General features: G+C 30.7%; 4 protein-coding genes across 4 annotated transcripts; 3 read left to right on the top strand and 1 right to left on the bottom strand.

Annotated features, from left to right (window-relative positions):
• Window positions 1–1,798: 1,798 nt before the first annotated feature.
• On the top strand, window positions 1,799–2,697 carry LOC145763323 (BLOC-1-related complex subunit 8-like). Its single transcript, XM_082574753.1, has 2 exons — window positions 1,799–2,098; window positions 2,242–2,697. The coding sequence occupies exons 1-2, from the start codon at window positions 1,847–1,849 to the stop codon at window positions 2,395–2,397; spliced, it is 408 nt and encodes a 135-aa protein (XP_082430879.1). The 5' UTR covers window positions 1,799–1,846; the 3' UTR covers window positions 2,398–2,697.
• Window positions 2,698–2,801: 104 nt separating this feature from the next.
• Window positions 2,802–5,769, bottom strand: LOC145755673 (apoptosis-inducing factor 3-like). Its single transcript, XM_082571928.1, has 9 exons — window positions 5,628–5,769; window positions 5,307–5,484; window positions 5,094–5,193; window positions 4,548–4,780; window positions 4,167–4,380; window positions 3,975–4,087; window positions 3,634–3,829; window positions 3,391–3,537; window positions 2,802–3,245 (listed from the first exon to the last, which is right to left on the bottom strand). The coding sequence occupies exons 1-9, from the start codon at window positions 5,750–5,752 to the stop codon at window positions 2,869–2,871; spliced, it is 1,683 nt and encodes a 560-aa protein (XP_082428054.1). The 5' UTR covers window positions 5,753–5,769; the 3' UTR covers window positions 2,802–2,868.
• A 1,321-nt stretch (window positions 5,770–7,090) lies between these two features.
• LOC145764172 (ubiquitin carboxyl-terminal hydrolase isozyme L3-like) lies at window positions 7,091–7,865 on the top strand. Its single transcript, XM_082575770.1, has one exon. The coding sequence runs from the start codon at window positions 7,144–7,146 to the stop codon at window positions 7,855–7,857; it is 714 nt and encodes a 237-aa protein (XP_082431896.1). The 5' UTR covers window positions 7,091–7,143; the 3' UTR covers window positions 7,858–7,865.
• A 199-nt stretch (window positions 7,866–8,064) lies between these two features.
• Window positions 8,065–11,827, top strand: LOC145764170 (pescadillo homolog). Its single transcript, XM_082575768.1, has 14 exons — window positions 8,065–8,190; window positions 8,304–8,438; window positions 8,576–8,674; window positions 8,779–8,888; window positions 9,085–9,212; window positions 9,307–9,440; window positions 9,534–9,752; window positions 9,837–10,069; window positions 10,250–10,375; window positions 10,476–10,660; window positions 10,809–10,915; window positions 11,020–11,088; window positions 11,244–11,345; window positions 11,585–11,827. The coding sequence occupies exons 1-14, from the start codon at window positions 8,170–8,172 to the stop codon at window positions 11,666–11,668; spliced, it is 1,752 nt and encodes a 583-aa protein (XP_082431894.1). The 5' UTR covers window positions 8,065–8,169; the 3' UTR covers window positions 11,669–11,827.
• Window positions 11,828–14,155: the final 2,328 nt, after the last annotated feature.

The following is a 14,155-nucleotide window of genomic DNA, read 5'->3' as shown; positions in this document are numbered from 1 at the left end:
GGCAAGGATCACACCAACGGCATCCTGTTTTAATATCAGCAATAAACTTAATTATTGCCAAATTAAATTAATTACGGTGTTAAGTTCCCGCCTTATGTTTATCTAATTACCAATCGTCTTATTTAATTAGTTAATTTAATCATTATTAAAGGCCAACAATTAAATAATTTAAGTTAAATGTGTTATAAACAGTTTTGGTTTCATTAAGGTAAATGTTATAAAAAGTCGCTACTTGGTGTTACACAGCTTGAACCACATCCATTAGGACAACAAATTTGTCCACGTGGACACCATTGACATATTGCACATGTTCCTACTTGACCTGGTTTTACGGGAGGGCACTTTGGGTTGACTAAAAAAAATAAAATGGTTATAGTGAAACGGTGTTATGTAGTGTGATGAACCGGTCATGGCGTCGGACTTCGAGCCAAAAGGTTTTTGGTTCGAGCCGCACCAATGTCACACCATTTGCCCTTGAGCTCGGCGTTTACGGATAGCACAGAAACGTCCCAAACGCAAACCCTCTACCTGGTTTTGGTATTGGTATACAGCTTGATCCACAGGCATTAGGACAACAAATATGCCATGGTGGACATATACGACATCGTGTTACATCTTCCAGTCTACATGGTCTTAATGACAAAAATCTTGGGCACCTGGGATCTTTAAAAAAACGAACGAAATAGTAGATTTTAAAATAATAAATAAAACCAGTTTTTAGCTAAAATATTATTTGTTTTATACACGATTTAATAATATATAAATAACCTATTTACCAGGAGAAATTAAAGAATGCTGTGCTTTACTAATACCGACTATAAATGCCACCAACAATGCTGTTGCAAAGATCTTCGACATATTTATGGGTGTATTTTTTACACAATATCATTCAGTAAAATAAATAATGGCGTTTACCGATTTAGCACTCTTTATATAGTCGCGAAAAAGACACCAAAATAATTAAATTTTATGACGTAAGTAAAATTAATCTTCGGCAGGAGTCCGAATTGTGTTAAAAATAAAATCTGTAAACCAGACTTAATGTGATTTTAATAAACTGCTTTGGCATCATTGCCGAAGGAAATTGTTGCAAAAATTAAATTGAAATTACGAAAGTAAATTGAACTCTAATTATTTATCGTGGCGCGCATTTATCACCATGATAGTGCAGAATCGCGTGAGATTATAAAAAATTACGGATTAATTAAATGTCTTTCCCAAGGAGCTGGAATTGGATTTAAAAGTTGTCTGGTGTAAACCTCCATCTTTTGAGGTTTCTTTTTAGCGGCACAACAAAAATTGCTGATAACAAATGTCTTAAAATAATACAAATATTTGTTGTTTAAAAAAATTGCCCTAAAAGTACATTGTTCTACACTAAATGATGTTTAAATTAATGAAGAATTTTAAATTATTTTCTACGTTCACTATTAAAATAACAAAATTTACTAAAATTTTGGCAACGTTAATATTAGATACGCTCTAACAAATATGTCAAATTTGGGGGATTTCCCGATCTTTTGACATTTTGCATCGAAAAATAAAATTATTTTTGTTTGGGTCTGATTCTTAGATTTATTGACTATAAACTTTTATATTATGTATATTATACAATAAAAGCCTTATTACATAAAGTGTATTATAGACTATGTTTTTGTATAAAGTATATGTAATATTGTTTATTTGCATTATTTTGGTTTTGTCAAAAGTAACTTGACCCGTCTGCCCGTCTGCCTGTTGGTAAACAGTTTGTTAAAAGTAACAAAGGTAATCTTTTTATATATTTTAGACACAAAATAATGGTCAATAGTAAAAAATAATGTAGACTATTAATGATATAAACTGAATGTATCACTCACATTATCAAACAACAATGTCCTCAACCTTACATACTACAACCTCTACAACCTCATCTTTTCAACACAGGGAGTTAGATTTAAAGAGCAAGCAAGTATGTGAGGGGATGAATAAGACTCTGCATCAAATTGCAAACGAACCCACATTGGGGCTGTATAGGGTACAACAACATGTGCATAAATCTTTGCCTAAAACTGTGGGTCTTAATAATCAGATTAAAGCGGATAATGATGTTGTAAATGTAAGTTAGTTTTATTATTTATATTTTTTTTTTTACTTACCATATAATCATTACGGACAAAATTATCTTATATGTTTAAAATATTTGTTCTTTGAATGTCAACATTGGACTGTAAATATCGTAATACTTAAATATATTTAAAGGGTCTTAATTATGATGCAACGACTGCTATAGAAGTGGTTGGAAATATTACAAAGACACAAACAACATTTGATGAAATTGAAAATTTATTAAAAAAGTCAGGTGCTTTAGCAGCTCAGGTAAACATGAGGCATAAACCTGTGTTCGAAAAAAATTAAAAAATGTTTGGTTTATTACAAGTATCACTGTTATAATGTTCATTCAGGCTTAATTCCTTGTAGTGTTAAAAAAATAATTAAGTTTAGTTTTGTGAATTAAAATTTATTATAATTACTAAATGTTGTAAATTTTACAAAAAAGTAAAATGTTGTTGGTAGTAGTTTTTCATATTTTTACAACATTGATAGCCTAACTTTACATAGCCCAATGTTGTCATAATAGAAAAAATAAAAACACGATTTAAAAAAAAACAAATTTAAAATTGTAATCACAGAGTTTACTTACACACCGTGCAATGTTTAATTAGTCATGCATAATTATATCAACATTTGGTAAATATTTACAAAAGTTGTAAAAACATTATTTTAATTATTAGAAAAGGTCACTTTTTAATTAAGGTAGCTTGTCGTTTAATAAAAAAATTACTCGTCTTGGGTTCAAATTCCTGAGTGATAAAGTCTTTAGGTAATCTAGTTTGGAATATCTTCTCTAGTTACAATTTCTCCCGCGTTAAATCGTTCCGCCATTTCCGCTGCTAGAGGGTCGCTTCCAAGCGTTGATATGGCAACGACTCTGTTAGCTTTAACATAATACGCAGCAAATTTTCGTTCTTCTAAGTTCCCTCGCACAACGATGTCGTCGTACCCGGGACAATGCCCGGTAAATCGAATACTCATCCCGTACTGTACAGTCCAGAAGAACGGGACCGAGTTGACAGGACGAACATGCTTCGGGGTGGACAGGCTGGGTCTTTGACCAGTTTTGGTTCGATGCAAAATGTCGAGAGCGGCGATTTTACCATGAGCATGTGCCATTTGCCAATGTTGTATGTTAGCTAACTGTCCATCTTAAAGTACACAAAAAATGGTTTCATATTAAAACATTATTTGTTTGGTGTTGTCTACAATAACGTTTTGGTAATTTATAACATCTGGATTTTTGTTGGAGGTATAGCTGTGCGATAAGATGAAACTTAATTCAAAAAGAGTTACCTTTCATGCTAAGTGGAAAATAAGCAACATCCCCTACAGCATATATGTTCGGTATTTTGGAAAGCATGTGACCATCGACCGGTATGAGACCTCTTTCGTTTAATTTAATTTCAGAGTCGATCAAAAAATTGGTTGCTGGTGTGACCCCTAAATTAAAAAAAAAAAATTACATCTACGAAAAAGTTGTTTAAAAAAAAGTGGTTGCATTAACTTTATTATAAATATTTGTATATGGTAGCTTACCTATTCCTACAACTACTACATCTGCTTCGACGACGTTTCCATCCGATAATGTTACACTTTGGACTGATTTTCCGTCTTCCCCGGCGGACAGCGATGTTACACCGGCACTTGGGTAAAATTGTATCGATCCCTTTTCCTCGTGCAGTTTCATGACCATTTTACCAATCTGTTCTCCTAAAGACCCTTGAAAAGGTACCTGAAAAAACATGTATACGCATGAAATCACCTATATACTTTTTAACGTTGTAAAATGATATTTAAATAACGATCTTCTAGTAGGCGAGCCTCTAGGTTTTTATTAGTTATAGCATAGTTCGCAACAGCTTTAAAGCTATTACTACCTTTGATCGTTTTCCGCACACAACGGAAATAGAGGAAGCAATTTCTTTCGCTGATAAAAACGAGGCAACTTCCATACCAATGAAAGAAGATCCGATCACAACTACTTTTTTACCTAAATGCAACAAATATAGCTTTTAATTTGTGAATGTTCCAAGGTAACCTTGATAACAAAAAATCCTAAATTTTAATACCTTTGCTTGCGATAGCGATTTCATTGGCGTCATCTGGAGTTCTTAGTACAAAAACGTTTTTTAAATCCCATCCAGTCGTAGGCTTTAACGTCTTTGGTGTACCACCAGTGGCGATTACAAGCTTGTTGTAACCCAGCCAATCGGTGTCGTCATATATTTTTTGTTTTTGATTAAGTTGCACTTTTTTTGAAACAACGTCCACTTTCAAAACCACCTTAACAATAAAAGTGTGCATTAATAACCTACACCGGGTAAGTTAAGTTTTAGTGTCAAATAGGTTAAACAACAAAGTATTGCCCATTTTGGTTAATTTAAATAAATATTACTAAGTTCTTATAAAATTCTTATAAAATAGACATAATTTTCGTATTTTAAAATTACCGTGTCAAGAACCAACTCTATTCCAACGTTCTTATAAAAATCAAGTGGCCTTAGATATGCTGCTTCAGGATTAATATCCAAAGCCTTGCTTAGTTTTGGCCTATCATAAGGTGGATGGGCGTCTTTGCTTATAATAATAACACGACCAGTGTAACCTTCTTTACGTAATGTTTCAGCGCAGGTAAGTGATGAAGGCCCACCGCCAATAATAACAACCTTCTGACGAGGACCATCTGTTAAACACAAGAAAATTTCACGTTTTAAGTTCAAATTGTTACCCTGTTAAATTACTTTTAACCTCTTTTACATTTAATAAATACTTACAATTTAGGAAACTAAACAAAATAATTAAAAATTATACATTAATGGCACAATTATAAAGTTTGTTTTAAATTTAAAGTTTAATATCAAATATCAAAGGATCTTTTCTATCAGGACCAAAAATTATTTGTCATTGCGGTCTGACAATAAATAATTTAGTGGTAAGGTTATATATCGCGCTATAAGTTGTTCACTATGACAATGCATTTCTCGAAATTTTCCAACCTGTTAACGAGCAAGTTTTGCCGGCAAGCACGTTTCTTTTGTTGTTAACGAGATTTGCTTTGCGGGCTTTAACAATGACATCATCATCCTTAACAGTAACCTAAAACAAGATTGTTAAGTCACGTTTAAACAGTTTAGCCAGTTGTAAAAATGTATGTAATTAAAACATTTAGGTTTAAGAGACACCACAATAGTTTGAATATTAAAAATTACCTCAAATTTATGTAAACTGTCAAGACCAGGAAAATCTTCAATGTCCCCAGTTTTAGCGTTGAAACAAGCGCCATGCCAAGGACACCTAACTCGGCCGTTTTTAAGCACACCTTTTATTAAGGGAGCGCCGTAATGTACACACTTATGTCCGATCGCGGTTATTTCTCCTGAGTTGTGCCTAAAAAGATAAAAGATAATACCATAGTCAACAACGCATTGTATTCTTCCAATGAATAACAATAGTAAAAGCGTCTAAGTTTAGTAATCTCTTTTATTTAAATAATTCAAAATTTAAATTTTTTTAGTTAATTTTTTAATTACTTTATAACCAAACATTTTCCTTCCCCGATCTCCGTTTCCTTCATAAATTCTTTGCCATCTTTGCTGTCAAGATCGCTTACTTTACAAACAACCGATTCAACAAATTCTGTTTCTACTGAACCCATTTTAACTTAATTTTTTTCTAAAATTTATTAAAAAAAATTAACCATTAGGTTTAAATTTAAGCCGTAGCGAAGGACATAATAAGCTGCAATACTATTGATATTGTATTTCGTAGCATATCTAATTTAATAACGAGGTCTATTTTTAATAACTACTATGACAACTGCCTTTATGCTATTTAAAATTATAAGTTCTGCTATTTTAACATAACAGCGGTCTTGTTTTACTGCCAAGGACGATTTAATGTGAAAGACTGCAATACTCATGATAACTAACGTCACCTAACGTACTATTTATTTCCTGTTTACTTTACCGACCACAGCTTCCTAATATATATAAGGGCCATAGCAATTACTATTGTTAGTCTAAATCTGTATTTACTGTAAGTTTAAAAAATATTTTGGAACCCCTATTTATACAAACAAATTTATTATCAATAATTTTTTTATACCAACGTAATAATATCCGGTAGAGTAGCCCGAAGCGTTGTCATGATTGTAGCTAGAATTTAATCGCATGAAATTCGTACATTTTCACTGAAGCATGCATCCTGACGTCATATGCCGGGATACGTGATGTATCGCAAGTTAAATTCAATTTAAAATTTTACTTTTGATTCACGCAAATCTTTGTAAACTGAATTGATTAGTTAGTAAATTTAACTATAGAATAACCTTACAATGTAATAACTTTATTTGAATGGTATCAGTAAATATACTCGGTCTAAAATCCATTGTGATAAACCTGAACAAACAAATATTTTTGCTTTTTTGTGCTTTTTGACTTTTATTTTTTGTTTTTTAAAGTTTAATTAAAAAATTTTTTTTCTTATAAAAATACTTTTTTAATTTTCCACATTCCGCTCAATTATTCAATTTTCCACATTCCGCTATAAAGCATATTTTTATTTAATTAATATATTATTATATGACAACCCTGTGAAGGAGTGTATTAATAACTGGCAGCTCCCGCACACGTGTTTTCTTCCTTTTAATTGTTTAAGTTAAATGTTTTATGTTGTAAAAACAAAATGTATATTTACTAAATACAACAAGATTCGTATTGCAGCATGTACTAAAATATGCTTAAAGTTTTTATTTTAAGTTGTGCTTTAAATAGGTTAGGATTTCCCGTTATTTGTTTTAATTTAGTCGTCACTCGTCAGATCGTAGTTCTTTTGTTTAACAGTTTAAATTGCAATTTTAAGTTTTCCTTTTTTTATTTGATGTAGTGATACTACTTTGCTTTGACTGTATTTATACTATTTATAACACAGTCATTTGGCTAAAGAAAAAAGTTTAAATTAAAATCTTTAATGTCCATTTTATTTTTAAGGTTAATTCATTGAATTATTGTCTGATTGTGTTAAAACATTATTTAGTTAAACTTTAAAATGTCTGATCAAGTTACAGAAAAGAAAAAAATACATTGGCAACCATTGGAGTCGAATCCCGAGGTTTTAAATCAGTACATTTCTAAACTTGGAATTTCTCCTGATTATCAATTTGTTGATGTTTTCGGTCTGGATCCAGAGTTGTTGGTAATGGTTCCAAAACCATGCTGTGCTATGATTTTTCTTATTCCAATCACTGAGAATTACAAAAATTATTGTCAGGCAAACCTCTCAAAACAGGTTGATAATGGTGATGGTGCAAAAAGTGAAGTGTTTTATATGAAACAAACTATTGGAAATGCCTGTGGAACAATTGGTGTAATTCATGCACTTGCTAACAACAAAACAAACCTTGAAATTAAACCTGATTCGCCAATTGCCAAGTTCTTAAAGGGGTGTGAAGGTTTGTCCCCAGAAGAAAAAGGAAAACTACTGGAATCAGATGTGGATATTTGTAGTGCACATTCAGCCACTGCACAAGAAGGACAAACAGAAGCGATGAATGCAGAAAAAAGTTTAGATCTTCATTTTGTTGCTCTTGTTCATAATAATGGGATTTTGTATGAGTTAGATGGTAGAAAACCCTTTCCAGTCCAACATGGCAAAACAACCGAAAAAAATTTTCTAAATGATGCTGCTGCTGTTTGTAAAGGATTTATGGCAAGGGATAAAGATGAAAATCGATTTGCAATGGTTGCTCTGTCAAAAGCATAAAATAAAGATCACAAACAAGATTTTTGTTTCTATAGTTAATTTTCCCCAAAGTTCATTTATTATTGTAAATTAGTTTTTGTATTTATTTTTATTGTTTATCATTAAAGACACTGAATGTTATGTATTAAGTTTATTATATATTTCTCTATTTAAGATTTGCAATGAAAATTTTGTTTGATTTACTCCTACTAAGTTCATTTTATAATGCTATGTTGCTACTGTAAAAATTGTGTTATGCGATAAAATCAAAAACAAATTAATTTCTGTTGCAGATTATATATATTGAAAATTTGTGAAGTTGTAAACCACATAATGGGACGTATGAAGAAAAAGGTAAGTTTTCTTTGACAATACTTATTCAGTGACAAGTTTATTTTATAGTGTTTTATTTGGCTTATATAAAAGTGTTAAAAACTTGATATATAAAATAGAAAAATTGTGTTTAGTACGAGTCTGGGGCTGCAACCCAATACATATCAAGAAAACAAGCTTGCAAAAAACTTCAAATTTCATTAGCTGACTTTAGAAGATTGTGCATTTTAAAAGGTGTATACCCCCATGAACCTGCTAACAAGAAAAAGGCAAATAATTTTTGGTGCAAAATTTTTACAGTATGATTAGTGTGGTGTTGCATTGAAAAAAAGTTGTTTAACAAAACTGTTTTATATCAAAAGAACATATATATACATTATTTTAATTTATTTTAAATTTGATTTAGGTTAACAAGGGAAGTACTGCGAACAGAACTTTTTATTTCATGAAAGATATTCAGTTTTTACTTCATGAACCAATTATCAACAAATTCAGGGATTACAAGGTAAGTTAAATTAAATTCTGGTGATATATTTTTACTATAGCAATATCTAAGGCCTTTCCACATCTATCATTACTTTTAAAGTGAAATTTTATTCAAAATTTTAGGTTTATGTAAAAAAATTAAAAAAAGCTGAAGCGAAACGTGATAGGGAGCGAGCAGATCACATCAGAGAAAATAAACCAACTTACAAGGTTGATCATATTGTAAGAGAAAGGTAAATTTAAAAATAAAATTAGGTATTTTTATTTCAGGCACTGTTATAAATCTTTTTGTCTTTCTTAAATGATTGTTATCTTTTAGTGTTAGAAATTTAAACAAACAATTATTTGCATAAAAATCTATATAATTTTCCTTTAAAACTATAACCACATTTCTATTGGAAAAATGAACTATGTTAATGCTGTGTTTAGATATCCATCTTTTATTGATGCATTAAGAGATGTTGACGATGCTCTCTGCTTATGTTTTCTGTTTGCAAGACTTCCCAAATCTGGTCGAATTTATGTTCAGACAATCGAACTTTGTAAACGGTTAACTGGTAAGCTATACCCAAGTGATTTTTTTGATTTCAAATTAGTTATTTTAAAAAGAAATTGATTAATTTGAGAGAAAAAATACTTTTTAATTTTCAGTGGAGTTCATGCATTATGTTATTGCTTCAAGAAGTTTAAAGAAGGTTTTTGTTTCAATCAAAGGATATTATTTTCAAGCTGAAGTCATGTCACAGACTATTACATGGGTTGTGCCACATAACTTTGCACATTCTGTAAGTTTATTACCAAGCTATTACTTCCTAAAATAACAATTTTTTTTTTAAATAGCAAAAAGACTTTAACAAATGTTTTTTATATTACTAAAGCATCCTTCAGATGTTGACTTTAAAGTGATGGCAACATTCACAGAGTTTTACATGTCCATGTTGGGCTTTGTAATGTACAGGTTATACAACTCTTTAAACCTGCATTACCCACCCAAACTTGGCATCACTGCTGACACTAATATACACGTGGATGGTAGAACTCGCAAATATGAGCACGAAAATTTAAAATACTGCATGGATAATCAAAAAAGTACAGAGGTACAGTGTAATTTTATGTTTTTTTAATATAGCGCTAAAATAATAATTGGTTATCTTATTTTTAACTTGGCACTTATTATTCAGGTAATTCAATCTTTAAACGCTAATGTTTCAAAAGTGGAACCAAACAAGGGTGAGGATGAGGACTACAAAGCAGATGCAGACACAGAAGCTCTTCTTCGTGAAGGATTGAATGAGTCAGAAGAGGAGACAAGGAAGAAGCAAGAGGATGATGAAAAATTTAAGAAGTTGTTTGAGGGATGCAAAGTTTTTGTTTCAAGAGAAGTGCCCAGGGAGCCATTAGTGTTTGTTATTAGGTTTGTTTTTTTTTGTTTGAATTTTGCTTTTTTGTTTTTTAAATACTCGATTTCTAAATGTTATTGTGTCTAGTTCTAAAAGTGATATTATTCAGAGTTAAATTTTTTTTAGAAATATGATCAATTGTTACTGTCCCAATGTAAGTATAATTTTTAATTTTTGTCCATTAATTTACACAGGAGTTTTGGTGGTACAGTATCATGGGATAAAACTGTTGGAATGGGGTCAACTTTTGACAGTGATGATGAATCGATTACTCACCAGATTGTAGATCGGCCCCAGGTTGACAAGAAATATATTTCAAGGTAAAAAGCGAAAACTTTCTAAAAAATTTTTTTTAGCATTTTTGCCTGAATTTTTGTGACCAACAAACCAATAATTTTAAAATAACAAATGCTCATTTAGATATTACATTCAACCTCAATGGATATTTGACTCGATTAATGCTAAAATGTTGCTACCCTTACCTGGTTATCTCCCAGGGGACATCCTGCCCCCACATTTGTCACCCTTCGTTGATGAGAGCAATGGTGCTTACATACCTCCCGAAAGGCAGAGGGTTATTGCCCTACAGAGAGGAGAAGATCCAGGTACAACGTTTTTTAATATTTGTAATAAAATAGTTTTTGTTTAACTAATGGTTTAAATTTACAGTATTAATATTATAAAACCAGTTTTTAAGAAGGGAGTTTAAAATTATATTGAAGTATAAAGCATGTTATGAAAGTTATGTTTTAGGAATTAATAATGATAATGAAGTATCTGAAGAAGAGGAATCAGAGGAGGAAGAATCAGAAGAAGAAGAAGAAGAAGAGGTGGAAAAGGAAGTCCAGGAAGAAAAAGAGGTAACTAAATAAAAACAAATATTTTCTTATGAATTATAAACTGAAATGCGGTATATTGTCTTAAATCTTTATTAATTTTTGGTTTTTATTTTGTAATTTGTTAGATAATCGAACCTGAAGTAGTGATAAAACCAGGAAAACACGATGTGGATCGTAAAATTCAACCTGATCAGGTATAATGATTTCATTAGCTTAAAAATCTAATTATAAAAAATTGTATTTTTTTTAAATTTTTTGAAGTAGTTAGCCAAAATATCATTTTTAAATAAAAAACGATTTTTGAAATAGAATTTTATGTTTAATAATATTTCTGATTACTTTTGTTTAGATTGCTGCTGAAGAAAAGCGACTTGCTGTAATGATGATACCAAAAAAGAGAAAACACTTGTATGAAAAAATTAAATATGGTGAAAGAAGAAAAATAAGAGAGGTACTAAAAAATAAAATTTATTCTTAAGCAATTATGTTGTAAAAGCCTGAATGTATACAGTTGGTATATATTAAAAAATCAACATTAGTATTCCCAAATCATTTTATCATGTTATTTATATGAAAAATGTATTTTGAACAATTTTTTTCTAGAGGATTTCTTTTAATATTTAAACTTTCCAATATCAGAACATTAATTTTTCTATATACATAACTAACTTTTTTTTCTAACTATTGAAGGCTGAAGCTCTTGCACAAAAAAGAAAGTTGATTGATGCTGATGCCAAAAAGCTCAAAACCAAACAAAAAAGACAAAAAATTTGATTTGTATTTTTTTGAATTCTTGTATCTACAGTCCAATAAAAATAATCCAAACAAATTTTGTTCTTTTCTGGATAAAGTACAATATTAAACAGTAGTAGGTTTCGAAAACATACTAACTTAAAATTCGTTTATATTAATCACTTTAGTAACAACGCTTTTTGTTTAATTAATATCCAATAAAAAATAAGATAACATGTTGTTTTTGTAAGAAAGTAAATTTTAAAGTGTATTTGAAAAAAAAACTAAATTTTTTTCAAACCTAATATAAAATTAATTGATCACGTCATCGGCTAGTTAAAGTAAACAACTTTTTAGGTTCGCCTTGACATACTAAATTATAAAAAAAGAATGTTTGTCAAAGATAAATGTTTTTTGGAAGTGGCCTAGTTTGAAAATAATTAAAATTAATTTACAATTTTTTCGCTTACATAACGATCACGTAGATATCATGCGTTCGGCAGTTGACTTTTTTGGGCGTGTAGCGAATTATTAATTAATTTTTAGGAACTGTCCTAATTGTTGGTTGATACAAGAATATAAAATTCTGGCTAAATCTTACGGAAATAAACTCTGAATTTAAGTAATGTCTAAATCCATGTTTATTAAGTGGCGTCCGTTCAGCAGAACGGAATTGCCTAACTATTTTTTAAAACGAACATTTGCACTTAATAAAAAGAGGAAATGAATCGTTGAAAAAATGATTCAATACTAGAAAAACGAGGTTAGAGTTCCCATGTGATAAGAGTTGTTAAATAACCCGCAAATTCGATAAACAAGTTATAGTTAAAAGCATTGGAACTCATTGTTAAAATAGGGAGGAAAAATACGCCAAAGCTTGACAGCAAATAAATAACAATTTCATTTCAAATCAACATCAAAAACTGTTTGTTTATAAAATTAAAAGTTAGCTTATGTGGATTTATCCAAAATAAGCTACATCAACCCAACTCAAAGTAGAGCCCGGGGTAATCAAAAATAAGAAAACACAACCGCTACTCTTCGATACGCGTCTTAATTCTCACAAGCGTAAATTTGTAAATAAGCGTTTATTGTTTGATGACTGTATTTCTTGCACATTCGAACTTTCATGAGGTAGGTGATTGCAACGATCGACGATTAAAAGGGACTTGGCCTCTGTGGGCATTATAGACATATTGGCCTCGTTTGGGCACTTCGGAAAAATAATCGGCCTTCTGTGGGCATCAGACATGGGTGCGTCGATTATCGTCTTGAGTCGGCCATCGTTGGGTAAAAGAAACTAGGTAGTTCGTGCAAGAAATGTACTTCATCTTGTTCACTTGACCCGCTTGACAAAGAAAAATACGTAAAAAAATGCTGCGATGGTCTTTCTTCATCTGTCGTTTTTGTAGTTTGATTGTTAAAATTTAAACCTCGCAATAACGTTTTCCCATTTAAAAATTGTTAATTGTCTGTTTTTATTCTAAAGTTTTGGCTGATAAACAAAAGCAAAAAACTTGCTTATCTCCGTTTGCGCGACTCATCGGAAGGTGTTCATTTGGTCTGAGAACAGAAGCTACAAAATTCTGTTTAAATCCCAAAACCTTAATCACGCCAGGAAAATCATCATTTGTAGCGAATTATTAATTTTAATTTTTAAAAACTGTCCTTAGTTGTTGGTTGATACAAAAATATAAAATTCTGGCTAAATCTTACGGAAATAAACTCTGAATTTAAGTAATGTCTAAATCCATGTTTATTAAGTGGCGTCCGTTCAGCAGAACGGAATTGCCTAACTGTTTTTTTAACGAACATTTGCACTTAATAAAAAGAGGAAATGAATCGTTGAAAAAATGATTCAATACTAGAAAAACGAGGTTAGATTTCCCATGTGATAAGAGTTGTTAAATAACCCGCAAATTCGATAAACAAGTTATAGTTAAAAGCATTGGAACTCATTGTTAAAATAGGGAGGAAAAATACGCCAAAGCTTGACAGCAAATAAATAACAATTTCATATCAAATCAACATCAAAAACTGTTTGTTTATAAAATTAAAAGTTAGCTTATGTGGATTTATCCAAAATAAGCTACAGGCGTCTGTATAAGTATGTTTTATGTGTAAAACAGAACATTTTAAAGAGCCACTAGAAAAAAGTTACACCTTTTATTAAATGAATGTAAAAAGTTGTAAATTATCATTTAGCAACGGGGCACTTTACGCAAGACAGTCAAAAGAAGAGTTATTATAAAATGTTTTATAAGACCACGTTTTAATGATTATTTTACAAAATGTTACGTTTTGAAGATAGAAATTCTATATTTTAGCTTAAGAATCTTGTTAAGTTATTTTATTCGTTTTTTGTTTAGTTTTTTGAAAACACAGCATTTTTCGGAAAGATCGGCGATTACTTGGAAACACTGCATTTTACCTTTTTCATAAAATGTACAAATCTCCCGCGAGAGAACCTGTTATGTAACAAGTTGTAGTGTTGAGATTTCGACGTAACAACATAAACTTCGTTACGTT

The sequence above is a fragment of the Corella eumyota genome, chromosome 1 (genome assembly GCF_963082875.1).
Source record: "Corella eumyota chromosome 1, kaCorEumy4.1, whole genome shotgun sequence".
Taxonomy (NCBI): Eukaryota; Metazoa; Chordata; class Ascidiacea; order Phlebobranchia; family Corellidae; genus Corella; species Corella eumyota.
Note: the sequence above shows the minus strand (reverse complement) of the source record. Positions and strands in the feature narration are given on the sequence as shown.